We start from the raw sequence: 26,763 nt of genomic DNA, 5'->3' as shown, positions 1-26,763 counted from the left end.
TGTCCCAGATTTCCACCGCACCCTGCAATGACGTCCTAGGCTGTTCTGTGGCTGTGCGGACAGGACCTGTGATGAGGTCACAGGAGGGGAGGAGTCAGGGGTCACATGATCAGGGGCCTCCTGTCTGCAGGACTCTGTTGTGCTGGGTCATGGTGCTGGATGAGGTAAAGTTTCTGTGTGCGGTTAAGAGGGGTTTACAGTGCGGAGCCGTGTATCTACAAGGTGTGCGGAGCGGAACCGTGTGTGTACGAGGTGTACGGAGCGGACGTGTGTGTACGAGGTGTACGGAGCGCAGCCGTGTGTGTACGAGGTGTACGGAGCGCAGCCGTGTGTGTACGAGGTGTATGGAACAGAGCCGTGTGTGTACGAGGTGTATGGAGCAAAGCCAGATGTGTATGACGTGGACAGAGAGGAGCCACGTGTGTATGAGGTGTACGGAGCGGAGCCGCGTGTGTACGGGTTATGCGGAGCGGAGCCGTGTGTGTATAGGATGTGTGGAGCGGACCCGTGTGTGTACGGAGTGGAGTCATGTGTGAACGGGATGTACGGAGCGGAGCCAAGTGTGTATGAGGCATACAAAGTGGGCTTTTCTCGCGGACACAGGAGTACACGGCGGAGCCCTGAGGAGCACTTTAAAACTCGCACACACGCTCGGACTGGCCCACCGAGGTACTGTTGGATCCCTCGGTGGGCCCCGCCCCCGCCCCCGCCCCCGCCCGACCATGAATGTCACTGAACAAGCCCGCTCGCGGCCCAGCTGCTGGTACCTGTGAATCACAGTCACCTCTCCTAGCATGTCTCTTGCAGCCCCCTGTGCTTATTCCATCTTCAATCTCAGCGATGTTCTATCTTCCTGTATTCAGCGGCCGCTCATTACCTATGCGCATAAGTAATGAGCGGTTCATTACATATGCGCATATGTAATGAGCGGCTCAGCTGAACCACTGTGGACGCTGAAAGCAGGAAGTAGAACAGCGGTGAGATTGAAGATGGAATAAGCACTGGCCTGGGGCTGCAAGAGACATGCTAGAAGAGGTGGTGAGTGCCTCTGTCCCCTCTGTTTCCATTTGCATGGCTGATGATCACTTACGGTACCCCATTTGTCTGTTCCAAAAACAGTACAGATATGTGGAAGGTCTGGACAGACGTGAGCACCGGCTAACTTTTCTGTCAGTGCCTGCAACTTACACGCTGCAGAATAACAGACTCCTGTACACCACATAAGCGCCTATTGTCACATCTCATTTATTAGACATACGCACTTTCAGAATACCTAAAGCTGAGAAAGCTGAGCACAATTTATGCTGCCATGGGCAAATGTTCAATATGGATCCATGCCCTCTTACCCTAGCTTCACCCTCCTTTTATAACTAATCCCCCGCCTGTTTCAATTTACATATCCTACATAATATGGCGTCACCTAGTCCTGTCCCTGCGCTCTGCCCTGTCCTGTTCCTGTGCTCTGCCCTGTCCTGTCCCTGCGCTCTGCCCTGTCCCCTCAGCTGCGCTCTGCCCAGTCCCTGCGCTCTGCCCTGTCCCCTCAGCTGCGCTCTACCCTGTCACTGCGCTCTGCCCTGTCCCCTCAGCTGCGCTCTGCCCTGTCCCCTCAGCTGCGCTCTGCCCTGTCCCCTCAGCTGCGCTCTGCCCTGTCCCCTCAGCTGCACTCTGCCCTGTCCCTGTGCTCTGCCCTGTCCCTGCGCTCTGCCCTGTCCCCTCAGCTGTGCTCTGCCCTGTCACTGCACTCTGCCCTGTCCCCTCAGCTGCGCTCTGCCCTGTCCCTGCGCTCTGCCCTGTCCCCTCAGCTGCACTCTACCCTGTCACTGCGCTCTGCCCTGTCCCCTCAGCTGCGCTCTGCCCTGTCCCCTCAGCTGCGCTCTGCCCTGTCCCCTCAGCTGCGCTCTGCCCTGTCCCCTCAGCTGCGCTCTGCCCTTTCCCTGCCGCCGCTCTCTTCTCTTTGGGTATGTGCACACGTTGAGGATTGTGTTGCGGATTTGGCTGAATCCGCAGGTAAAATGACCTGTGCTTTACCTGCAGATTTAGTGCAGATTTTGTGCGGATTTCCCCTGCGTTTTTACACCTGCGTATTCCTATAATGGAATGGGTGTAAAAACGCTGCGGATTCCGTACAAAGAAGTGACATGCTGCAGAAAATAAACCACAACAAATCTGTGTAGAATTTTCCACAGCATGTGCACAGCGGATTTGGTTTTCCATGGGATAACATGGTACTGTACACCGCATGGAAAACTGCTGCGGATTCGCATCCAAATCTGCAACATGTGCACATACCCTTCCCCTGCCTGTGCCAACGCTCTCTTCTCTTTCTCTGCCTGTGCCAACGCTCTCTTCTCTGTGCCGCTACGCTCTGCATGCACCTGAGTTTTGTACAGGCCACAATATGTTTTGCGCTGTACACAAGAAATGGCCGTCAGTGTCAGTAAAACTTCAAGGAAATCTATCAGCAGAATTCACATTCCAATCTGCCTGCATTAGCGGACCTGATGAGGCTGGTGAACTGACTGCAAATCCATGTCTGGTTGGCTGGATAATCCTGCATGAAGGTTTCGCTGCCTGAATCTCCGCTGGGCTTTTTCTGAGCGCTAGTCGGGTTGTGAAATTCTCATCTTATAAGGTCCCAGGATTATACAATCATTCCTACAAGCCGTGCACCAACCGGAGGAGCACAGGAGGGAGCGCTGAGTAATTACAGGGGGTGGGAGGGTGAATGCACAGGTTACACAGCCTGGAGCTGTAATACTCCTATGTCATGGGGAGCGCTGCTCCTGCAGCTGTACATTCTATCATCCCACAAGGGAGAGACGGATGTGAACTACAGCTCTGGAAAGTAATACAGCAGGTAGCTCAGGATCAGTAATGAAATGTTATAATTCTGTATGGAGGCCTATGTGGTGCCTATAATACTGTATGGAAGACTATGCGGTGCCCGTAATACTGTATGGAGGACTATGCGGTGCCCATAATACTGTATGGAGGACTATGCGGTGCCCATAATACTGTATGGAGCACTATGCGGTGCCCATAATACTGTATGGAGCACTATGCGGTGCCCATAATACTGTATGGAGGACTATGCGGTGCCCATAATACTGTATGGAGGACTATGCGGTGCCCATAATACTGTATGGAGGACTATGTAGTGCCCATAATACTGTATGGAGGACTATGTGGTGCCCATAATTCTGTATGGAGGTCTATGTGGTGCCTATAATACTGTATGGAGGACTATGTGGTGTCCATATTTCTGTATGGAGGCCTATGTGGTGCCCATAATTCTGTATGGAGGACTACATAGTGTCTCATAAATCTGTATGGAGGACTATGTGGTGCCCATAATCTTGTATGGAGAGATACGTGGTGTCCCATAATTCTGTATGGAGGCCTATGTGGTGCCCATAATTCTGTATGGAGGACTTCATGGTGTCCCATAATTCTGTATGGAGGACTATGTGGTGCCCATAATTTTGTTTGGAGAGATACGTGGTGCCCCATAATTCTGTATGGAGGACTATGCGGTGCCCATAATTCTGTATGAAGGACTATGCGGTGCCCATAATACTGTATGTAGGGATATGTGGTGTACTATATGCTATGCCAGGCCTGCCATTGCCATTAATGATCCCTCTTCTGGATTCTTCTGTTTGGTTCTTGTATGTGCGGTGATGGCGCTGACATCCTTGTGTTCAGACATCTTTTCTCCAAGTCTCTAAATTAAAATGTCCACTATTGTACTAATGTACGGTGAGGGGTTCCGTCGCTCCCCGCAGCTAATCGCACGGGTACCGGGAGGCTTTCGCCGCTAAGACGGGCAGGCAGCAACGCTGCCTGGCTGGTCCGGGTGAATTTTAGCCCCCCCTGCAGATCCGAACGCTTCGATTGGCTGGGCTGTGTAGCATCTACCATGGAACGCTTGTTGGGACAAAGTGATCACTATACCCCCTACGTCAATCCTTGGGGGTGTAGATTCCAAAATGGGGTCACTTTTTAACTTCAAAGTAACACAGGTCAGATTTGCAAAAAAATGGCCTGGGCATCAAGGTGAAAACTGGCCTGCGGTCCTAAAGGATTAAATGAATCGTAGTGCGGAAAGATCTGCAGCATATGAACAACGGTGCAGCTTTTAGTAGAATTAGGATGCTGAAATGATGCAGATTTGGCGTGGGATATATGGCAAAAGAACCCATGGTGTAATTCTGCGGTCTCAAAGCCTAAATGTTGAGTTGTACATTACTGTAGGTGGGCCCCTAAAATTCATTCCCTTGGTGGGCCCTACACACCCCAGTCCGACCCCGCTCGCACATGACGTTCCACCGGAAGTGATGTGCTGGAAGCTGACCGGAAATGAGGCAATTTCATGAGGAGATTGTGACGGAATCATGGAGGCACTTCAGGGAATGCTTCAGATCCATCACCATATCCTCCTCCAACAGCGCGGACAGCGGGATCGCCTTGGAATCGGGGATGCCGGCCATGTGAGCGGATCATGATATGTCCTGTATCGGGAGGCTAAGGTGGACATTACAATGGGAGCGGGGCTGCTATAGAATCTTTCTTTATTTCTTTCTCTCTCTCTTTCTCTGTTCTTTCTTTCTCTCTCTCTGTTCTTTCTTTCCCTCTCTTATTCTTTCTTTCTCTCTCTAATCTTTCTTTTTTCTTTCTCTCTCTGTTCCTTCTCTCTCTGTTCTTTCCCCTCTTTCTTTCTCTTTCTTTCTTTCTTTTTCCTCCCCTCTCTTTCTCTCTGTTCTTTCTCTGTCTCTCTGTTCTTTATTTCTTACTCTCTACCTCTCTGTTCTTTCTTTATTTCCCCTCTTTCTTTCTTTCTTTCTATTTTCTCTCTCCTGTTCTTTCTTTCAACTCTTTCTTTCTCTCTAACGCTCTGTTCTTTCTTTCTTTGTTTCTTTCTTTCTCTCTCTGCTCTTTCTTTTTTCTCTTTCTCTTTCTTTCTCTCTCTCTATTCTTTCTTTCCCCTTTCTTTCTCTGTTTTTTCTTTCTTTCCCCTCTTTCTTTCACTCTCCCTCTGTTCTTTTTTTCTGTCCCCTCTTTTTCCCCTCTTTCTTTCTCTCTCTCTCTGTTCTCTCTTTCTCTCTCTGTTCTTTCTATCTGTTCTCTTTCTCTGTTCTTTCTTTCTTTCCCCTCTTTATTTCTTTCCCCTCTTTCTTTCTCTCTCTGTTCTTTCTTTCTCTTTCTTTTTCTCTGTTCTTTCTTTCTTCCCCTCCTTCTTTCTCTCTGTTCTTTCTCTCTCGCTGTTCTTTCTTTCCCTCTCTTTTTTTTCTCTCTCTCTGTTCTTTCTTTCTCTAATCTTTCTTTTTTTAATTCTCGCTCTGTTCTTTCTATTTCTTTACCCTCTTTCTTTCTCTCTGTTCTCTTTCTTTCTTTACTTCTTTCTCTCTCTTCTTTCTTTCCCCTCTTTGTTTCTCTCTTTGTCCTTTCTTTCCCCTTTCTTTCTTTCGCTCTCCCTCTGTTCTTTTTTCTTTCCCCTCTTTCTTTCTCTCTCTGTTCTTTCTCTCTTTGTTCTTTATTATGTCCCCTCTTTCTCTCTGTGTTCTTTCTTTCCCCTCTTTCTTTCTCTCTGTTTTTTCTTTCTTTACCCTTTCTTTCTCTCTCTCAGTTCTTTCTTTCCCCTTTCTTTCTCTCTGTGTTTTCTTTCTCTTTCTTTCCCCTCTTTCTTTCTCTCTGTTCTTTCTTTCTTTACCCTTTCTTTCTCTCTCTCTCAGTTCTTTCTTTCCCCTCTTTCTTTCTCTCTCTGTTCTTTTTTTTTTTCTCTCTCTGTCCTTTCTTCTTTCTCTGTTCTTCCTCTCTGTTCTTTCTCTCTCTCTCTTGCTCTCCTTTTTCTCTCTCTCGCTCTGTTTTCTTTCTTTTCCTCAGGACCTGTCAGTATGCCCACAGTACCAGCCACTGTGCCCTCAGTACCAGTCAGTGTGATCAGCAGTGCTAAATGGGTGCGGTTGGGCGTGGACATGGGTGTGACTAGTTGTGAAATGGGTGTGGTCGGGGGCGAGATCTAAAACTTTGTCCCTTTTTCCATTCTTCAAAAGTTGGGAGGTATGATACACATGTGCCTCATTCGGGTACTCATTTGTCATGCACCTCTGTATCACACAGCAGCCTAGTGTAATAATAGTGATATCCTGCAGCCCATGCTCCGCCTTGACACAAGACACTTTCTTGCTGGCTGTGTAAATCACTAAACTCGTCACTGTTTTCTCAGTGCTGGAGCAGTTCCTACTCAATCCACTAGGTGTCAGCACAACCTGTTTTTTTCCCCCAGCCCTGTAACTTGTTTTGCTAGGAACTTTTGTTTCACAGCCGTTGTTTCCCCATATCCGGGGTGCTCAGCAGACAGCACACTGCAATGTTTATGCCTGAGAACGCCTGAATGGTGAGTTTCTATGGGAGTTACAATGCATTCTGCTTGGTGTGTGGTGGGGGGCCGCTGTGGGTATACACTGTGCTCTGCTTCTGACTTGTCAGCACGTCATAGGAAGGCTCGCTGCCATATCATGCTGGGACTTGTAGTTCCACACTACATGTAAGCACAGTGGTGGCCAGCGGAAAGTTTTGAAATCTATGAGGAAGAGTTATTGACATCCGGAAAAGCTTATACGTATGTAGCTGACAGTCATGTCACTGATTCCTACTGTGGAGGCGACGCGAGGCTCTCTGATGTATCTTACTGTGGCCGCAGTCACACGTTCAGTATTCAGTCAGTATTTTACATCAGTATGTGTAAGCCAGACCCAGGAGTGGGTGATAAATCCAGAAGTGGTGACGGGTTTCTATTATACTGTTCCCTCTGAGGGTCCCAATTTGGAGGTTCCCCTGCTGATGCCTTTGGAAAAAAAGACTTCTCAGCTCCTGTACACAGTAGTCTACACATTTAATAGGGAGAGACACAACTGCCATCACTGGAGGACCGTGGAGCACTACATAAGAGACTCTGTCAGCAGGTTATTGCTACCCCATCCCAGAGCATCCTGCTATAGGTGTGGGTCATACGGAGCTCGTGACTGTGGAGGGCGGCATGGCCGCAGGATTACTAGTCCTCTACTGATAATCTCATGCTGGTAACACTGAATTTATCAAAGCTACAGCAAGCCTCATCCCAGTACGTGCTCGTACATAGCTGGAATCAGGATCCCTGTCTCTACCTTAGGCTGCTCTCAGTTTAGAGAGCAGAAACCTGGTGATAAATTCTACGTAAAATGTTGCTGCAATGTAGATATACACTCCTCAACATGTAGAACACGAGAACAGAAATCAATGGCGGGTTGCTGCATTGTAGAGAAAGTGAGATGTCATTGTGGCTCTGTAGCTCAAAATAAATTCCATTTGGAAGAGGTGTAACACCTTGTTCTTTATTCCAGCAGGAAGATAGGAAGGAGGTTTTGTCTCAATGGATGAGAGGAAGATGAAAAGGAGGAGTCCCAAGTCCTCCACTAGTCACCCTCCACCTCTAGTCAACTCCAAGAAAAACTCTGTGCCGCTCAGCAGGAGCACTGGCTTCTCCAATGTTGCACCTCAACCAGCCGGGCAAAAACCAAAGTTGAAAAGGTGAGTGTGAGTTATGGGCTGGGAGACAAGATCTCTCTGTAACTGTGCCGAAATAATGTGGCCAACCTGAGACACATCCGGAGCCACGTTAGAGATTCTGGTGTGAGAACTGTATATGTAAGTTCATTGAAATAAAGTTAGGCCTAATGGTTGGTTTATCACATTAGTTTTGCATGGAGTATTCCTTTACCCCCGAGGGTGGTTTAATGACGTTAATGGCCGGGCCAATTTTTACAATTCAGACCACTGTCCCTTTATGAGGTAATAACTCTGGAACGCTTCCAGGGATTCCGATGATTCTGACATTGTTTTCTCGTGACATATTGTACTTCATGTTAGTGGTAAAATTTCATTCATATAACTTGCGTTTATTTGTAAAAAAAAATGGAAATTTGGCAAAAATTTTGAAAATTTCGCAATTTTCCAACTTTGAATTTGTATGCCCTTAACCGCTTCACGACCAATGACGCCACATAGGCGTCATGAAAACCTGTGCCAATCCGACCAGTGACGCCTATGTGGCGTCATGACTTTAAAGCCCCCCTACGGGTCGGGTGACCGGGGTCACTAAAAGGTCACCCGACCCGCAGATACAGGGGGCTTTGTTCTTCACCACAGGGGGCGTGGCTTCGCCCCCACGTGGCTACGATCGCTGAACAATGGTTCCCCCCATATATGGGGTACCAGCGTACTCAGGACATACTGGACAACAACTTTTGGGGTCCAATTTCTCCTGTTAAGGCCCTTTTACATTTAGCGATGCACCAGCGATCCGACCAGCGATCCAACCCGGTCAGGATCGCTGGTGCATCGCTAAATGATCGCTAGTGAGCTTTCATACAGAAAGATCTCACAGCGATGCAGCAGCGACGCAGCGCACGATACTCACCTTTCACACACAACGATCCTGGCGTCCTCCCGCCCGCCTCCACGCGTCGCTCGTCGTCACAGCAGGAAGTCTCAGCAGGAAGCGCCCGACGAGAAATGAAGCCGGACATTCTCGCGCGATCAGCGATGGACAGCGGGGGAGCCGGTCGGAGGTAAGTATCACACATAGCGATATCGCTAGCAATATCGCTATAACGTCACAAAACCGGTGACGTTTTAGCGATATTGCTAGCGATATCGCTTAGTGTAAAACCCCCTTTACCCTTGTGAAAATAAAAATTTGCAAGCTAAAAAATCATTTTTTGAGGAAAAAAAATGATTTTTTTATTTTGACAGCTTTGCGTTATAAACTTCTGTGAAGCACTTGGGGGTTCAAAGTGCTCACCACACATCTAGATAAGTTCCTTGGGGGGGGGGGGGGTTTAGTTTCCAAAATGGGGTCACTTGTGGGGGGGTTCCAGAGTTTAGGCACACCAGGGGCTCTGCAAATGTAACATGACGCCCGCAGACCATTCCATCAAAGTCAGCACATAGTGCCGGGTGTCAGCTGTGATAATCAGCCAGCGCTCCCTATTTTTCCCCTCAAAATTTGGGGTGCGTTTTATAATCGAAAAATATGATATATATCTGCTAAATCTCACTCCTAAAGGGATATGGGAAAAAGTCAGCTAAATTGCCATTACACATTCTTACCGCGGGAAGATGTCTGATCGCCCTCAACTGGAGGGCAGGTTTCCCTGCTGTCTTTCCTTCATTTATTATACAGAGTTAAAGGGAACCTGTCACTCCCCCCAGGGCGTTTTTAAATAAAGCTCCCTTCACACATAGCGAGATCGCTAGCGATATCGCTAAAGCTTCACCGACTTTGTGACGCAACAGCGATATCGGTAGCGATCTCGCTACATGTGACTCTTACTTCCGACCAGCTCCCCCGCTGGATATCGCTGATCGTCCTGGTCCATTTCTCATTGTCGGCTTCCTGCTGGCGCCGACGAGCGACTCCATGGACGCGGGAGGAAGATGTCAGCAGAGCTGCCGTGTGACAGGTAAGTAACGACCGCCGACCGCTGCTGCATCTCTGGTGAGATCTGCCTGTTTGGCAGCTCACTAGCGACCATTTAGTGATGCGTCAGCGATCCTGACCGGGTCGTGTCGTTGTCGGGATCGCTGGTGCATCGCTAAATGTAACGGGACCTTAAAAGAGCCACCTTCAGCAGCACTAAGGCTGTTTCTGATCCCCAATAGTGCCAAAATGTAGACTTTTATAAATAGGTCCTCATACCTGCATTCCGTCACAGAGGTATGGAGTGTCCCTCTGTTTAAGCCGCCTCCCAGCTGTCCATCAACCCCCCTCTATAGCGTCCCTGCACCGCCTCCACCAGTGTTGTTGCTGGTACATCATGTCGGGCTCCTGCGCTGTGACAACAGTTCTCGGGCATGCGCAGTGCGCGCTGCTCCGGGAACTGCCCTCAGGCTATTCGTGCCTGCGTGTTTCTGAGTCCCCAGATTCCGCCCCGCAGTGTGTTATGAAGTATTCACACTTAGGGGCTGGGGCCTCCGCAACACGCAGGCGCAATAGCCTGATGTCAGTTCCCGGGCAGCGCGAGAGCTGTTGGCACAGCGCAGGCGCCCGGCATCATCTAACGCGACCAGCAGCACAGGAACGCTACAGGGGGTTGATGGACAGCTGGGACGTGGCTTAAACAGAGGGACACACCAATACCTCTGTGATGTAATACAGGTATGAGGACCTATTTATAAAAGTCTATATTTTGGCGTTAATGGGGGTCAGAAACAGAAGAGCCACCTTCACAGAATGCAGCATTGGTGCTGCTGATGGTGGCTCGTTTAGTTAAAAACGCCATGGGGGGGGGTGACAGGTTCCCTTTAACGACATCCAAAGGATGGAATATATGATGACTATTCTAAATGCGAGTGTGGAGAACTTTGACTCGGTCTGGGCTACTTGGGACTACTTCTGGCCCCAGAGAATGGATTAATCAGTACTTGAACATTGATCCTTCCTACCTCTGATACTTGCTCTCTCCCCTTCCTTTCCTTTTGGTGTGTGTCCCATGTTTGTTTGTTCACAATAGTTACATGTTGGATAAACTGTTTAGGTTTATCCACTTGGTGCATTGGAGAGTTATTGATATTCTCCTAATTTCCTTTGTTTTGTATTGTAAAAGCGGCTTTTGACTTTTCTATATTTGTCAATAATTGATAAAACATAAATAAAAATTTACAGTAAAAAAAATAAAGGTGTAACGGCTGGCGTTAAGAGGTTAAGAAAACCAGAAAATATTTTTTAGTGTACAATGGATAAACTTGATTTACTGGAATTGAAAAAGGCCATGTAGAAATCTTTGTAAGGAATTGTCTTTCATTCTCCATTTTTGGTCTGAACTGTTTTGTATTGAATTTTTTCCATTTTCTTTTTTAGAGCCATTAAGGAGAAATCAAAATCTCAGGGAGAAAGTAAAGGCGCTGCTTCTGCTCCTATTCAGCACTCTTTCCTTACTGATGTTTCTGATGTTCAGGAGATGGAGAAGGGCCTTTTAAGTCTGTTGAATGACTTCCACTCAGGCAAACTTCAAGCTTTTGGTAAGTATCTCCAGCATTAGTGATTACAGAGATAGTAATGATTATGTATGTATATATAATCAATATTCCTAAAATTTGTCATTAAGGTTAGGTTCACATTGCGTTAGGGGCATCCGTTTATCGGATCTGTTAGGGTGGTTTCACATTAGCGCTTTTTAAGCGCACGCACGGCCGGGGGTAGCTCCGCCCCCGAGCCGGCTCTCTGCCCGGCGTGCCCGCCCCTTGCTTGTAGCGCCGCCTCCTAGCGCACAGCGGCGCCTGCGATCGGCGCACCCTATCTTTAGCATAGGGTGCGCAGATCGTGCGCAGGCCGTGCGCTAGTTGCGCTTTGACCTGCGCTGCGCACTTTTGACGGTGCGCCGTGCGCGCCAAAATCCAAAAAGTTTGATTTTGGCGCGCACCGTCAAAAGTGCGCAGCGCAGGTCAAAGCGCAACTAGCGCACGGCCTGCGCACGATCTGCGCACCCTATGCTAAAGATAGGGTGCGCCGATCGCAGGCGCCGCTGTGCGCTAGGAGGCGGCGCTACAAGCAAGGGGCGGGCATGCCGGGCAGAGAGCCGGCTCGGGGGCGGAGCTACCCCCGGCCGTGCTTGCGCTTAAAAAGCGCTAATGTGAAACCACCCTTAAACGGATGCACTAACGCAGATGTCATTTTTGACATCTTTTGTCACCTAGTGCTAACATATCCACTAATGCATGGTAGCATTTTGTTACCATGCCCTACCATGCGTTAGCTATACAGTTCTGTGCACAGCGAACGTGTCCATTCGCTGTGCGCTAGACCTAACGCACCCTAGAATGCTGTAGACTGCGTTCTCGGGTGCGTCACAAAGCAACACATCATCACTAACGCATGCCGAATTTGGCATGCGTTAGGATGCGTTACAATAATGGCGGCCAGTGGGTGCATTAACGCATCTGTTGCATAGTCTTAGTGCCGCTATGTAACGGAACGGATGCGTTCAACGCATATCCATAATGCAATGTGAACCCACCCTTAGTACAAGCAAAAGTAAGAAAAAGTGATCCAGAATTATTGATTTTTAGGACATTTCACCTCCCAAATTGTGTAATAAAAGTGATCAAAAAACTTTTATGTACCAATGAAAACTAACAGAAGAATGTAAATCGTCAGAATATGACAAAGAAACACCTTTCTTCATTGTTGTATTTATTGTGCAAAAATAATAACACTAAATGAATTTGGTATCCTCATAATTGTGCTGACCCAAAGAATTAATTTCTCTTCATTTGAGCACCACATCAGTAGCAAATGATATAAAAGTTTATTCCCAAGAAATAAAGTTATCCATAGAATAGGAGATAACGTGCCCACTGCAAACGATACCCAGAACAAGGCTCTGGAACCCGACTGCAGAGTCCCATCCTGAATGGAGTAGAGGTGTGCATGCTTGTCGTCTGCTCCATTCAATATGTAAGGAACTACTAGAGAAAGCGGAGTACAAGCATTCCCGCGATTACGAATTAGACGTAGGTTTGTTCATACACTTGGTATGTATGTAAGTTAGTTCAGGTTCAGGGAAAAACCAAAAATTACTACCTCACCAGCGCATCGCTGATCTCTCCGACCACCCCCCAGCTCACCGCCCTCCATCTGGTCGTCTTCTCTTTGTATTCAAGCATACCGCATCTCCTAGCTTCTTCACTATAGGCCATGACGTATAGCTGTGTCCGAGCCTCAAAGGTTACTGCGTGTCATAAAGTTGCGATGATGACACGACCTATTGATGCACAGTGAGATTCAGTGCACAACAGAAGGAAGAAGAGTAAAGGACGACGGCTGGAGAAGTCATCGGTGAGGTGAGTATATTAGGTTTTGTTTCTTTTACACTCGATGTTTGTAACTAGGAGTTGTAAATAAATCTGGGACTCCCTGCACAGTATTTGGCTATTTTCAAAGTATCACCAATTCTACTTTAACAGGAAAGATATATCTTTGTACCATGTTAGCAAGTAGATAGAAAAACAGTCAAAATTGGGAGTCCTCAGTGGTTGATATCTTTTAATGACTAACTGAAAAGATGGTAACAAATAGCTAGCTTTCAAGACTACTCAGGTCTCTGAAGAGTCACATATTGCATATATCGTGTATGTGACTCTTCCGATTTTGTGTTCTACTATTCCTGACCTAGAGACCTGAATAGTCTTGAAAGCTTGTTATGTCTTTTCTTTTCAGATTGTTGATACCTTTTTAATGACTATTTTCATCTTCTCTTAAGAACAGTAGAGCCAGGTTTTTTGAATCTACAAGTGACACATGATGCAGGAAAGATGTATATCTTTGTACAGTGTTAGCCAGTAGATTGAAAAATATTCAGGATTGAGAGGCCTCAGTGGTTGATACCTTTTAATGGTTAACGGAAAAGATGGTAACAAATTGCAAGCTTTTGAGACTACTCAGGTCTCTTCATCAGGCATTGACTAATACATAATCTGAAGAAACACATGTTTATTATGCACAACACAGAACAGAAATAATGCAATAGATGGGACAAGTGACGTGAAGCAGAACTATCATTATGGCCAGGGTCACACTTGCGAGAAACTCGCACAAGTCTCGCGTCTCAATACTCGGACCGGAGCGCTCAGCTGCATAGAAATACATGCAGCCGCACACTCCGGTCCTGAGTGCTGGCTGCAGTGCCGGGTATTGAGACGCGAGACTCTTGCGAGTTTCTCGCAAGTGTGACCCCGGCCTATGGGAGAGTGATAGACAGTTTTGGCCATAAATATTGGAACAGTTCATAGATAAGGAGTGTAAATGTTTTATTGTCCTCTGATTGGGGTCTGGTTCTGTGTTGTGATGCCCCCACAAGGTCTTGAGAGCAAATTCCTCAACTGATGTAAAAAGACATAAATCCATGCGACATATTCATTCCTGCACTGAGTGTGTCAAAGGATGTCATGAGTTTATACTCCCAGACCATTTTGTCTCTCTGAGATTTGAAGTTACCTTTCAAAACAAGTAATTTCATGTCTATGGTGCTGTGATCAGGCATACAAAAATGTTTTGCCACAGGTAGATCCATTCTTTCTTCTCTTATTGCGTAGCGATGATAATTCATCCTTGTTCTCAGTTTTTGCATGGTCTCCCCCACATACAGACACCCCCAGTTGGACATTTAGTACAAATAATTAAGTACACCACATTAGATGCGATGCTGCTGAAAGTACCTGGGATCTTGTAGTGCTGATGTGAATTGGGGATCTCTATCTTATCCGTGGTCATTATAAATGGACAGGTTTTACATTTTTTCTGGTTGCATGGAAAGGTTCTTGCAGCTGTTGGAGAGGACAGGGAGCTTCTGACAATTATGCTTCTTATATTTGGGGGCTGCCTAAAGCACAGTAGTGGGGGGTCTGTAAAAATGGATTGTAATCGGGCATCTTTTTGTAGTAAAGTTTGTAATTTCCGTGCAGCTCCCCTTAGCACTTCCAGATTTGGGTTGTAGGTGACTACTAGAGGCACCCGGTTATTTTCATCTTTAGCTTTGTAATGTAGAAGTTGATTCCTTGATATTCTGGTGGCTCTTGTAATTTGTTTTTTAATTGTTCTTGGATGGTAGCCCAGATTGAAAAAGGTCTTTCTGAGGCGGCCAAGGTGTTTGTCTCTATCCATGGAGTTTGGAATATATGCGATTGTATCTGATGGCTTGGCTGTAGACAATAGAGTTTTTATGTGTTTTGGTGGAAACTGTCCCATTTAAGGTATGTTGGACGTTCGATTGGCTTCTGATACAGGGATGTCTCTATTTCATTGTTCTTTAGCTTAAAGGGGTTGTCTGGGCTTTTCACATAATCTCAGTACATATCTGGGCTGCAGAATTATGACAATAAGTAATTTACTTTCTGTCACTAGTTTGCACGGTTTTCTAGATATTCTGAACAGAACGTCCAAGGGGGGGGTGTTATGGCATTGAAATGAGAACTTGTCGTAACCTCCTACTCTACTCCAAACATGCCCTCTATAGCAACAACCCCACCCTCCATAGCTACAGGCCCTCCCCGTCCACATGAAGAAGCCTATCCCTCGAATTCTTCCCCTCCAGCAGCCTCAGTGCAGAGAGCTGCTCCTCCCCCAGACACACACAGTTATCTATATCTATGGAAAGTGAAACCAGTGAAGAGGAGGGATAATCGTCCTGTATTCTAATCTGCACAGGGGATGGCAGTCACTGATGTAATCTGTTGTGTGACAAAGCCTCTGCTGTGTGAATGAGACAGCTCTGTGTCACTGATGTCTTCACACAGCAGCAGATTTGGTGCAGTGTATGTGTGAGCACTGTGTCTCTAATGACACAAATACTGATGGGAGCAGCCAGTCCAATCAGCAGCTGTAACAGTGTGAAGTGTTGGGGGGTGTATGTATGTGTGTATTGTGCTGCCTTCACAAATACAGGATCACTGCTCTGTTCTTTCCAATGCTGGAATGATGATAAAGATGAGTGCTGGTGCAGTTTACTGCCAGCCAATGAGTGGGCAGTGGGTGGTGCTGGTCACTGGAGCTTGCTGGGAGTTTGGTGGAGCTTCACACATACACTACACCAAATCTGCTGCTGTGTGAAGACATCAGTGACACAGAGCTGTCTCATTCACACAGCAGAGGCTTTGTCACACAACAGATTACATCAGTGACTGCCATCCCCTGTGCAGATTAGAATACAGAACGATTTTCTCTCCTCACTGGTTTCACTTTCCATAGATATAGATACTGTAACTGTGTGTGTCTGGGGAAGGAGCAGCTGCTCTCTGCAGGGAGGCTGCTAGAGGGGAAGAATTTGTTACTGTGTGAGGAGGGATAAGCTTCTTCATATGGGCAGGGAGGGCCTGTAGCTAGGGAGGGTGGGGTTGTTGCTATAGAGGGCATGTTTGGAGTAGAGTAGGAGGTTACGACTAGTTCTCATTTCAATGCCATAACACCCCCCCCTTGGATGTTCATAGAATCATAGAATCGTAGAGTTGGAAGGGACCTCCTGGGCCATCTGGTCCAACCCCCTGCTCAAAGCAGGATTCGCTAAATCATCCCAGTCAGATGTCTGTCCAGCCCCTGTTTGAAGACTTCCATTGAAGGAGAACTCACCACCTCTCGTGGCAGCTTGTTCCACTCATTGATCACTCTAACTGTCAAAAAGTTTTTTCTAATATCTAATTTGTGTCTCCTCCCATTCAGTTTCATCCCATTGCTTCTAGTCTTTCCTTGTGCAAATGAGAATAAAGTTGATCCTTCTACAATGTGAGAGCCCTTTAGATATTTGTAGACAGCTATTAAGTCTCCTCTCAGTCTTCTCTTTTGCAAACTAAACATTCCCAAATCCTGCAACCTTTCCTCATAAGACAGGGTTTGCAGACCAGTCACCATTCTGGTCGCTCTTTTCTGAACTTGCTCCAGTTTGTTGATGTCTTTTTTTAAAATGTGGTGCCCAAAACTGGACACAATATTCCAGATGAGGTCTGACCAAAGAGGATTAGAGGGAAATAATGACTTCACGTGATCTAGACTGTATGCTTCTGTTAATACATCCTAGAATTGCATTTGCCTTTTTTGCTGCTGCATCACACTGTTGACTCATATTCAGTCTGTGATCTATTAGTATTCTGTTCAGAATATCTAGAAAACCATGCAAACTAGTGACAGAAAGTAAATTACTTATTGTCATAATTCTGCAGCCCAGATATGTACTGAGATTATGTGAAAATCCCGGACAACCCCTTTAATGATGGTGTCTAAAAAGTTAATCTCAGTGCTGGAGTATTTGAGTGTTAAGTTGATGGTGGGATGAAATTGATTAAACTGTTCATGTAACCTCTTTAGCTGTGGCTCAGACTCCGTCCAGATGATTAAAATATCATCAATGTAGTGGTAGTAGTAGGCCAGAGGATGTAGCGGCAGTAGGCCAGAGGCCTGATGGGAAATGAGAACAAAACGTCGCTTTAAAGCTTGGCCATGAAAATATTTGCATATTGTGGAGCCACTTTACTTCCACAATTCCAAGTGACTCATGGAATGTTATATTTCCCAGTTACTTTGCATTAATGTGCTATAACTGTAGTATATTTTTTTTAAAATTCATTTATTAAACCATAAACAGGGTATACAGCATACATACTTGTACATGGTGTTAAATACTGTATAAAATTTATATGTTTCACATGACATTAAATGCAAAGCAAAATATGCATACCAGATGCATACAGAATAAAACATAATGTCAATTAAATCACACTGGTCTTTATGTTATTACTCTAGTGATGAAACCTATCTAACTTCTGAACTGTACCTATATCTACAAAAACAACAACTATTTCGCAGCCTAATTCCACATAATTAACTATTTATTATGTGACACCTCCACTCTACAAAGTAAGGTGAGAGGAGTTCCCCCCCCTTCCAAATCTTCTCAAATTTACCCGGGCATTCTCTGTTTTGATACAGCATGCGATCATATGGGATAATCGAGTTCACTAAATTGATCCAGATCCCAAGAGAAGGGAGATGAGCCTCCCATCCACTGTAGTGCCAGGACCTTTCGTGCCATAAACAACGTCTCCCGTAAGAAAATCCCAATATATTGACCCCATGTTTCCTCATCCCATACCCCAAACAACCAGACCAGTGGCTCAAGTGGAACAGGAATTTATACCAGGGATGTTAATAATGATGTCACCTCCTTCCAATATTGTGCAATGATTGGACACTGCCAGATCATGTGGATAAAGTCTGCACCTACTGAATGGCATCTCAAACATTCCGATGATTGGTATCGGCCCATCTTAAAGAGTCGAGTCGGAGTCAAATATGATTGGTTTATAATATATAATTGTATCATCCTATTGTTAACAGACGGAGATACCCTAATTGGAGACTCCAACATTTCCTTCCACTCCTCTCTCTGTACACCAGGGATGAGCCTTTCCCATTTCCCTTTAACTGAATCTATGGTGGATTCTTTCCCTACTGACAGCATGTATGTATACAGAGAGGAGATGATACCCTGGGGACCCTGTGAATTAAGGATTCCTATCAAGGGTAAAGGCGAAATAGCAGTTCCTGCACCTATACATCTCGTGTGACTCAAAGGCTGACCTTAATTGTAAATAACGGAAGAATTGGGATCTCGGGACATTGCATTTAACCTGTAATTGTTCAAAAGATATCAAAGTTCCATGATCCTGTAGATCACCTATCGTAAAAACATTGTATTGAGTCCAGAATTCGGCGGACGGGTGTTTAAGTATTGTCGGAAGGTAACCATTATTCCATAGGGGCATTTCAGCTATAATATCCCCAAATCCAATCACCCTTTAAATCTGTTTCCATACTGATCATGCCAGGCGAAGTAAGGGTAACAAAAGAGGGACATTTATTTTTCCCAATTCCAAAAAACCTAGTGGGCAATTAGCTTGTGCAGCATGAAGCAGATGATTTTCAGAATTAGGGAGGAGATTACCGGGCATCCACTTACTTATAGCTCTGGCCTGTCCAGCCAGATAATACAGAAAAAAATCCGGTAACGCTGCCCCACCCCCCTTTTTAGGTCTTTGCAGAGTGGATAGTTTGAGTTTAGGCCTGGTTTTCCCCCATATAAAGGATGTAATCTGGGAGTTCAGGTTCGCAAAGAAGGATCTGGGCACTACCACAGCACTGTGTTGAAGAGAATAGCTGAGCTTAGGGAGTAATATCATTTTGAATAAGTTAATATGTCCAGCTACAGACAGCGGGAGTTTACTCCAAATTGTGAATTTGACTTTGACCATCTCTAGCAATGGATGTATGTTAAGTTACAAATGAAGCGTACTGCCTTGAGAAATATGGACACCCAGATATTTAAAACTGGGTACAATGGGTAATGAGGAGAGAGTCTCAAGTCGTTGCATTGGGGCATGGGAGAGAGGCATCAGAGCAGATTTCTCCCAATTTATATACAAGCCAGAATATTTACTGAATTTATTTATAGTGGTGATCACTCTTTTCAGTGTTTCCTCCGCTCTATCCATAAATATCACCATATCGTCAGCGTATAGGCCTATGGTGTTTGTCCGACCTGCTATTTCTATGCCCGCGATATTAGGGGAGGATCTTATACGAACTGCCAATGCCTCAATTGCAAGAGCAAAAAGGGCCGGGGAAAGGGGACACCCCTGACGGGTTCCCCTGTGTAGTGAAAAGGGCTCAGATATGGAACTATTTACAATGACCCGGGCTTTAGGCTTCATATATAATATATTAATCTATTTTAGGAATCTATCACCAAATCCATATCTCTGTAAACATGTAAACCACTCCACCCTATTGCTATTTGTCTGGTCAGATATGTAGGCGGCCTCCGAATCTTTCAAATGCTGCTCCATCTCATCATCCTCCCCCGATGTCACTCGTTTAATGTAAGAAATCGTAGAGGATAAACAACCCCTCAGATATTCCTTAAGGGTATCCCAAAATAAGTTAATATTCCGGGGTTCAGGGTGGGACGAGATGAAGCAATGTAACTGATCAATCGTTCTATTGGGCGATTTCACCAACTTCAGCCAGAAAGGGTTCAACTTCCACGTTATCCTATTATTTAGTGGTTTGTGTTTAAGTTTAAGAATGACCAGACTATGATCTGAAATCCCCCTACTGCCATGCTCAATATTATCCACCCACATTGCCAGGCTGCTGGATCCAAAGATATAATCTATGCGAGACAAGGAGCGCTTAGTGGATGAATGGCAAGTATACTCCCTCGTCTCGGGGTAGCGTATTCTCCATAGATCCAGCCATCCGCTACCTTCCATGAATTGTGACATTGTATACCATCACCCAATCTCAATTTATCAAGATGACTATTCATGACCAGATTAAAATCCCCCATGCAGATGACATGTGCATCTGGATAATTCAGGGCAAAACTCAATACTTTCTGGAGAATTGACATACTAGCTGGGGGGGATTATAAATACACAGAATAACATATTTCCTAGAGTTGATCAGTGCGTGTACAAACACGAAACGCCCCTCAGGATCTTTCCGGGCTTCCCTGGCTTCCTATCTAACATCCTTATGTATTAATAGTGAAACCCCTCTTGAATAGCTGGTATGAAATGCATGAATAAACAATTGTACCCACGGTTTTTGCACACACCAAACTGTGTCTCTGGTCAGGTGTGTCTCAACCAAAGCCACAATGTGAGGATGATATTGCCTAATTTGTGAGAACACCTTAATTTTCTTCCGGGGGGGGGCGGGGGTCATGCCCCTCACATTCCAGGTCATACTACCTATCTGGATATAATGCATATTGGTGTCAGAGCAGAATTTAGAGATAGCACACAGATAATAGAACTGCCATTGGCTGCGACTTTTACCTACATAACAATAAAAACTAAAACTTTTGAAAAAGAGAAAACTAAATAAGAACCTAACAATATAGGAACAAAGTCCCACGCCCCTATCAAAAAGCAAACAAGGGGATACCATCACTGAACACAGTGTTCCGGTATTGTTGGTAACTGGCTACTCGCCGAGAAGGCTCCAAGTAGACCTTTAGTTGAAAGGATCCAAATTAACAGCCAGCATATTAGGATTCCTTTGCAGGGGATCCCTTATGGGACCGCAGCCATTCAGTCGCCTCCACTGGATCTGTGAAAAACATGGAGATGCCCCCGTGGACAACCCGGTGCCGGGCTGGATATATCATTGAATACATAATGTTTCTTTCCCTGAGCCGGTTCTTGATTTCGTTGAATTGCGCTCGTTGCTTCTGAAGTTCCATGGAAAAGTCCGGGAAGATTGACATCACAACATTATCAAACTAACTGTAGTATATTTAGTGGGCAGCTTCTGCAGAGGAGCCAGTCCTCTATTTGCCGATCTCACTGTTTGGAGTGGGCTGCAGCATAATCTCTTAAAAGATTTCCAAGTTTCAGCTTGATTTCTGCAATCACTCGATGTGACTACAGATTGCAAATGAACAACGGAAGGATTCCGCTCTGTTGCTTGTTTGTGCGGTCGTCGCTAACTGCAAGTATGTCATTTATATACTTAAGTTCATGTGCCGACTAGCAACTGTTCCTGCCTCTTTGTGTACTACCACTGAGAGGAGTGAATGAGAATCTAGTCGGCACATGACTATAAGTATGGCAACCAACCAAGCAGGCAACATAGTGGATTCCTGATAGTGTGCAAATACCAGACTGTCAGAATTCGACAATCTGTAGTCACATATAGTGACTACAGAAATTTATGTTCAAAATTAGAAAAATGGGAAAACTGTCTATTGAGTAAATACAAAATCTCCTTTATTTAATATCCTAATAAAAACAATGATATATTGCACAGTATAGTTAGATTCCAATGAGTGTAATTGGGTATCTAGACGGTGAAGGACAGAGGTACAAAAGTCCAAGCGACAACACATAAATAAAACGACCGGAGAAAATAAGTTCTTTGACCATGTAAACCAAAAATTACACTAAGTGTAGACTTAATAGGACTTATAAGTAGCGTGGTTAGCCAAAGATTGATCCTCACCCATGTAGGTTATAGTGTGTCGGTGGACTGCCAGCCCCTAAGCGCGTTTCGCGTCGGCTTCTTCGGGGGGCCTATGTCCTTCACAGTCTAGATAATTACTCTCATTGGTATCTAAATATACTGTGCAATATATCATTGTTTTTATTATGATAGTTAATAAAGGAGATTTTGTTTACTCATTTTACAGTTTTCATGACTGCATTTTTTCTAATTTTGCATGATTAGGGAGTTTTTTTTGTCACATTGGCCATTTGAACCATTTCTGAATTTTTCAGACTGTTTTTGGTACTGTTTTGCTTTAATCTATGATTGCTTAGAAATTTATGTTCAGCCTGGAAAACCCCTTTATGTCCCTGTATATACCATCACTCTAAGCCTGTGCATTGTTGTTTTTGCAGGTAATGAATGCTCGATAGAACAAATGGAACATGTTCGCGGATTGCAGGAAAAGCTGGCGCGTCTGCATTTAGACTTGTATGGTGAACTGGAGGAAATGACAGAAGATAAACGCAAGATGGCCAGGGATTCCAATCTGGACAGACTTCTCTCTGACGTATGTGTGACTAGACAGCAGGGCTGTGGAGTCGGTAAGCCAAACCTGCGACTCTGACTCCTCAATTTCCCTTACACCGACTCCAACTCCGACTCCACGACTCCGACTCCGACTCCCACACATATTGCTTATATTTAAGTGAAAAATTTATTGTAGTACAATGTGAACCTCAGACATTTAATCATTTTTATGATCCAATAATCAAGATATTTAGATAGAACAGAATATATTGGTGTACTACCCGGTTTTCATTCTTTTTGGTACAGATACGATATGGATAGACAGATATGGATAAATGGATAGATAGAGCAGATTTCTAATCTGCTTTTGCTATTGAAAACATTATCTATGAGCTCAAAAACCTTTCAGGTGATGCGGTTTTTTAAAAAGATGATCAGCTTTTGCAGCGGAAAAACGTATCCTCAAAAAACACAGGAAAAACGCTGTGTGTGAATGTAGCCTTAGATCAGGAATAGAACAGCCATTTATAGGATATTTCATAACTTTCCCAAACTCCTATTAAAAAATATTCAGCACATCCTGCATTGAATTACTGTACCCAATTTATTATATATTTTAGGAGTCGGAGTCGGTCCATTTTATACTGACTCCGACTCCACGAAAATGAGCACCGACTCCACGACTCCGACTCCACAGCCCTGCTAGACAGTATGCTGGTCAATGATATTTATACAGTCTTTTCAAAGTATAGCCCATATTTTAGTGCAGCTGTTACTTTTTGTACTTGTGTATGTGTGGTAAGCAAGCCATTCCCATGCGTTATCAGTACCCAACACTTGTAGCTACATTTATCTACCATTGCTTTGCGTGTATGAACAACCTGTTGTATGACATATTTTGTTAACTTTTTTCCTTTTTTGCTTGCAGCTAGAAGAGCTGAATTCCTCAATGTATCCTTTTCATTTCATGGTTTCTCATCCTTCGTATTGTATGTGTTCATAGCTGAAACAGGGTATGTATGTGTGTCTGTACAGCTAATAAGTGTAAAGCACTCCATGCATATTAGATTGTCAGCTAAACTCCCATTTGGCTAACAGCTACAGTGGGGAAAATAAGTATTTGATACACTGCAGATTTTGTAAGTTTTCCCACCCACAAAGAACAGAGAGGTCTGTAATTTTTATCATAGATACACTTGAACTGTGAGAGACAGAATCTAAAAATAAAAACCAGAAAATCACATTGTATGATTTTTACATAATTAAGGCTAGTTTCACACTAGCATTTATTCGACGCAGCGCACGGCGCTCTGTTAACTGGAAAACGGCAGTAAAAAACAGAGCATGAAAAAAACCCACCGGCGATCAAAAAAGTAAAAAAATGAGTACAGGAGACGGGGGAAAAAATTGATAAAAAAGACAATTTGGATTGAAAAATAAACCGGCATTTCTTAAAGCATCTTCCTCTTGTAAAACTCAGTGGAATGCACATACCCTTATAGTTAAACCAAAAATGGGCAGATGAGGCTCATGTTATTTTACAATGAATATCTGTAGACTTTTAGTGAAGTACTAAACTAGTGGCTGTGAAAAGCTGTGCAGAATAATTTTTAAAAACGTAGTTTTTGAGGGCAACATCCTATGTTTGTCATCCTGCTAAATAGGACATTTGAGAGGAGCCTTGTGAGGGGTACCCAAGAATCGGCAAAATTGAGGATGTCTCATACTATTCTCATGGTTGAAGAGACAATAAAAACAGATAACAGCCAATATTCCAAACTTTTTCTGTTCTAGCTCGATGCCAGTGTCTGAGGACAATGGAGCTCTGCGGGAAAGTAGAAGCAAATGTTGCACTTCACCTGAATGGTGAAGTGTCCTGGAAAGTTGTAGAGAAAGACCGTCCTGATCTGTGGACTATTGTATATAGTAGATTTACTATGTTCCCTATTCCTGTGTGAAGCCAAACGTCAGTGATGTGGACTTTTTTTCCGTTATCTCGTCTACCCTTAACTTCTCAATTCAGACAAAAACTTCACCTGGCAGATGCCCAAGATATCCCAAAAACCACAGCTAACTGAAGACATGCGATCTCACATGCTTATAGAACACCACATATCATGTGCTATCAGTATTCTGCGCAGTGTGTCTACTTGTTAGTAAAGCTGCTTTGTGTAATGATCCATTCATTTTTTCCATACCTCATATTTTCACATGCGTGAAATACATGATTAAGTATAAGCGGTTTCAATCCAGATTTGTGAAATTCATGATCTTGAGGAAAGTGGACTGTGACCGCCCAAATATTAAGATGAATTCATTCCTTTTGCGATGATGTAGCATGTACAGAATAGCTACTGCACAGAAATCTACTGTATCATTGGTCCAAATATGTGAAGCGCTTGATAAACTTGATACTGTTATTATATGGGTATCGCAATACCATTCTGTCTCTTTGGGAATGGCTCGCCCAGCCTATGTATCCACGTTGTTTACATGCTGACAATCAAATGCTACTGTGTATAGTAAGAGGCAGATGGCATGGGTGGCGCTGCTACAGCTCCACTGTGTATATAGTTTATAAATACAGACAGAATAGTATATGCTTTTTATTTGAGTGTTTGCAGCACTGAATTATTGGAGGTTTGTTTCATTTTGGTATTTAAAGTCAATTTCCAGCCAAAAACAGAAGTTTGCCTTGCACTTCCTAATTACCCTTCTTTTTCCTGCGGTCTGTGTTGAGAATTTCTTTGTGCCCCAGGTAGTGCTGGATGGAGTCTTGCTCATAACCTACAGCCTGGAAATTGGTTCCTTCCGGTAACTAGAGGCCCCCCATGGTCATTAAAGTCAGACAAATAAAACCGATTTCCTTGATAGGTGTTTTGGGGACATAATGATGGGGCAGATTATACACAACCTCCCAATCTTTTTTCATTTCATTGGAGATAGCTGCTGCCAGAAATGGCTGGCAATGACAGTCTTCTCTCTTACAATTGAAAACCAATGAGCACTCTGGTCTGATTGATATTTGTGAAACAAACCTTCTGACGACAGCTATCTCATGTGTACAGCCAGCTTTAAGGGGGTTTTACACTAAGCAATATCGCTAGCAATATCGCTAAAACGGCACTGGTTTTGTGACGTTATAGCGATATTGCTAGCGATATCGCTATGTGTGATACTTACCAACGACCGGCTCCCCCGCTGCTCATCGCTGATCGCGCGAGAATGTCCGGCTCCATTTCTCGTCGGGCGCTTCCTGCTGGGCTTCCTGCTGTGTGAGACGAGCGACGCGTGGAGGCGGGCGGGAGGACGCAGGATCGCTGTGTGTGAATGGTAAGTATCGTGCGCTGCATCGCTGTGAGATCTTTCTGTATGAAAGCTCACTAGCGATCATTTAGCGATGCACCAGCGATCCTGACCGGGTGGGATCGCTGGTTGGATCGCTGGTGCATCGCTAAATGTAAAAGGGCCTTTAGAGCTGTCCCTCATAAGTTCATTAACTTTTCAGGGCAGATAAGCCACTGACAAGATGTCTGGCAGGGTCTTTTTCATTTTTATGTATGGAAAACATACAGCTGTCCCAATCGTGGTTGTTTAGCATTTGGTTGATAACAATCAAAGGTTTAGGAGGACTGTAAGGGTCCCTTTCACATAGTGACGCACCAGCGATCCCGACAACGATACGACCTGGTAGGGATCGCTGGAGCGTCGCTACATGGTCGCTAGTAAGCTGCCAAACAGGCAGATCTCTTCAACGTTGCACCAGCGATCCCGACAACGATACGACCTGGTAAGGATCGCTGGTGCGTTGTCACACAGCAGCTATTCTGAACAATTCCAGCCTGCGTTCCTGAGTTCTGCGTCGCCATCGAGGTCGCTCGTCGGTGTCAAACACAGCGATACATACTGGCCAGCGGGACGCCCACGATGAAAAAATGGCCCAGGACATTCCAGCACGATCGGCGATATTCAGCAGGGGGGCCGGTCACCGCTATGTGTCACATGTAGCGAGATCGCTGTTGCGTCACAAAATTGGTGACGCATCAGCGATCTCGCTATGCGAGACGGGACCTTAAGACAAAGAAGGGTAGCACTAGGGAGCCCAAACTAAAGTCATACAATTTTGGCAGGAATTTGGCTTTAAACAGAGAGATGGTAATACCAGCATTCTAGTATATAATGACATTGCTCATTTTTGTGATTGCATTGGCCAAATAAACACATTTTCAGCTTTCTCTTGTTATTATTTATTTCATAGCTCTAGCTTATTGTAAAATAATATTTTAGTAATAGAATAAGTGAAATTTTTTGCCAGACACTATTGGATCCAAACAATACATAATTATTTTATATGTAATACGTATTTTTTTAGTTTATCGTTTGGTATCTTTTCTACATAAGTTGATTTAGCTAAGGCTAACAATTGCTGTTACGGCTCCAGAAAATAAAAGTTGTCCCTTAAAGGGAACCTATCATGTCACTAACTACTATTAATGTGCGAATATGAGGTAAATTTGCTGGCTAATAGCATTCCCAAAGCTGTGCGGCCGCTGCACTGAAAGTACGGATACCAGGGGGAAATTAACTTCATTCTCCCCTACAGCTTCCGACTTTCAGCAATAGTGAAGTGCCAGTCACTGTATGCAGTCAGCAGCAGA

General features: G+C 44.7%; 1 protein-coding gene and 1 long non-coding RNA gene across 5 annotated transcripts in view; one reads left to right on the top strand and one right to left on the bottom strand.

Annotated features, from left to right (window-relative positions):
• The window catches only part of LOC141089370 (uncharacterized), an 81,853-nt gene extending 80,994 nt beyond the window's left edge, over window positions 1–859 (bottom strand). The window contains exon 1 of the long non-coding RNA XR_012232262.1: window positions 768–859. This is a non-coding gene — a long non-coding RNA (uncharacterized lncRNA). The remainder of the gene's footprint in view (window positions 1–767) is intronic.
• On the top strand, window positions 79–26,340 carry CCDC28A (coiled-coil domain containing 28A). Of its 4 annotated transcripts, none has more exons than XM_073575719.1 (6): window positions 79–164; window positions 7,383–7,569; window positions 10,901–11,061; window positions 21,991–22,179; window positions 23,034–23,056; window positions 24,129–26,340. In XM_073575719.1, the coding sequence occupies exons 2-6, from the start codon at window positions 7,412–7,414 to the stop codon at window positions 24,177–24,179; spliced, it is 582 nt and encodes a 193-aa protein (XP_073431820.1). In that variant the 5' UTR covers window positions 79–164; window positions 7,383–7,411; the 3' UTR covers window positions 24,180–26,340. The 4 variants fall into 4 exon arrangements, with proteins under 4 accessions (XP_073431820.1, XP_073431819.1, XP_073431821.1 ...); XM_073575718.1 differs by lacking the exon at window positions 79–164 and adding an exon at window positions 954–1,038; XM_073575720.1 differs by lacking the exon at window positions 79–164 and adding an exon at window positions 6,245–6,397 and having other exon boundaries at window positions 21,991–22,145.
• The last annotated feature ends 423 nt before the right edge of the window (window positions 26,341–26,763 follow it).

This window comes from Dendrobates tinctorius, unplaced genomic scaffold (assembly GCF_039654945.1).
Source record: "Dendrobates tinctorius isolate UK_male_01 unplaced genomic scaffold, ASM3965494v1 ptg000046l, whole genome shotgun sequence".
Taxonomy (NCBI): domain Eukaryota; kingdom Metazoa; phylum Chordata; class Amphibia; order Anura; family Dendrobatidae; genus Dendrobates; species Dendrobates tinctorius.
The sequence above is the reverse complement of the archived record's forward strand: the minus strand, read 5'-3'. Positions and strand labels throughout refer to the sequence as shown.

Excerpts from the sequence above, each read along its gene's own strand:
- CCDC28A (XM_073575719.1), top strand. The coding sequence starts at position 7,412 with ATGGATGAGAGGAAGATGAAAAGGAGGAGTCCCAAGTCCTCCACTAGT. Across the intron at positions 7,570-10,900 it reads CAAAAACCAAAGTTGAAAAG|AGCCATTAAGGAGAAATCAA; the intron begins GTGAGTGTGAGT and ends TTTCTTTTTTAG. Across the intron at positions 22,180-23,033 it reads ACAGCAGGGCTGTGGAGTCG|CTAGAAGAGCTGAATTCCTC; the intron begins GTAAGCCAAACC and ends TTTTGCTTGCAG.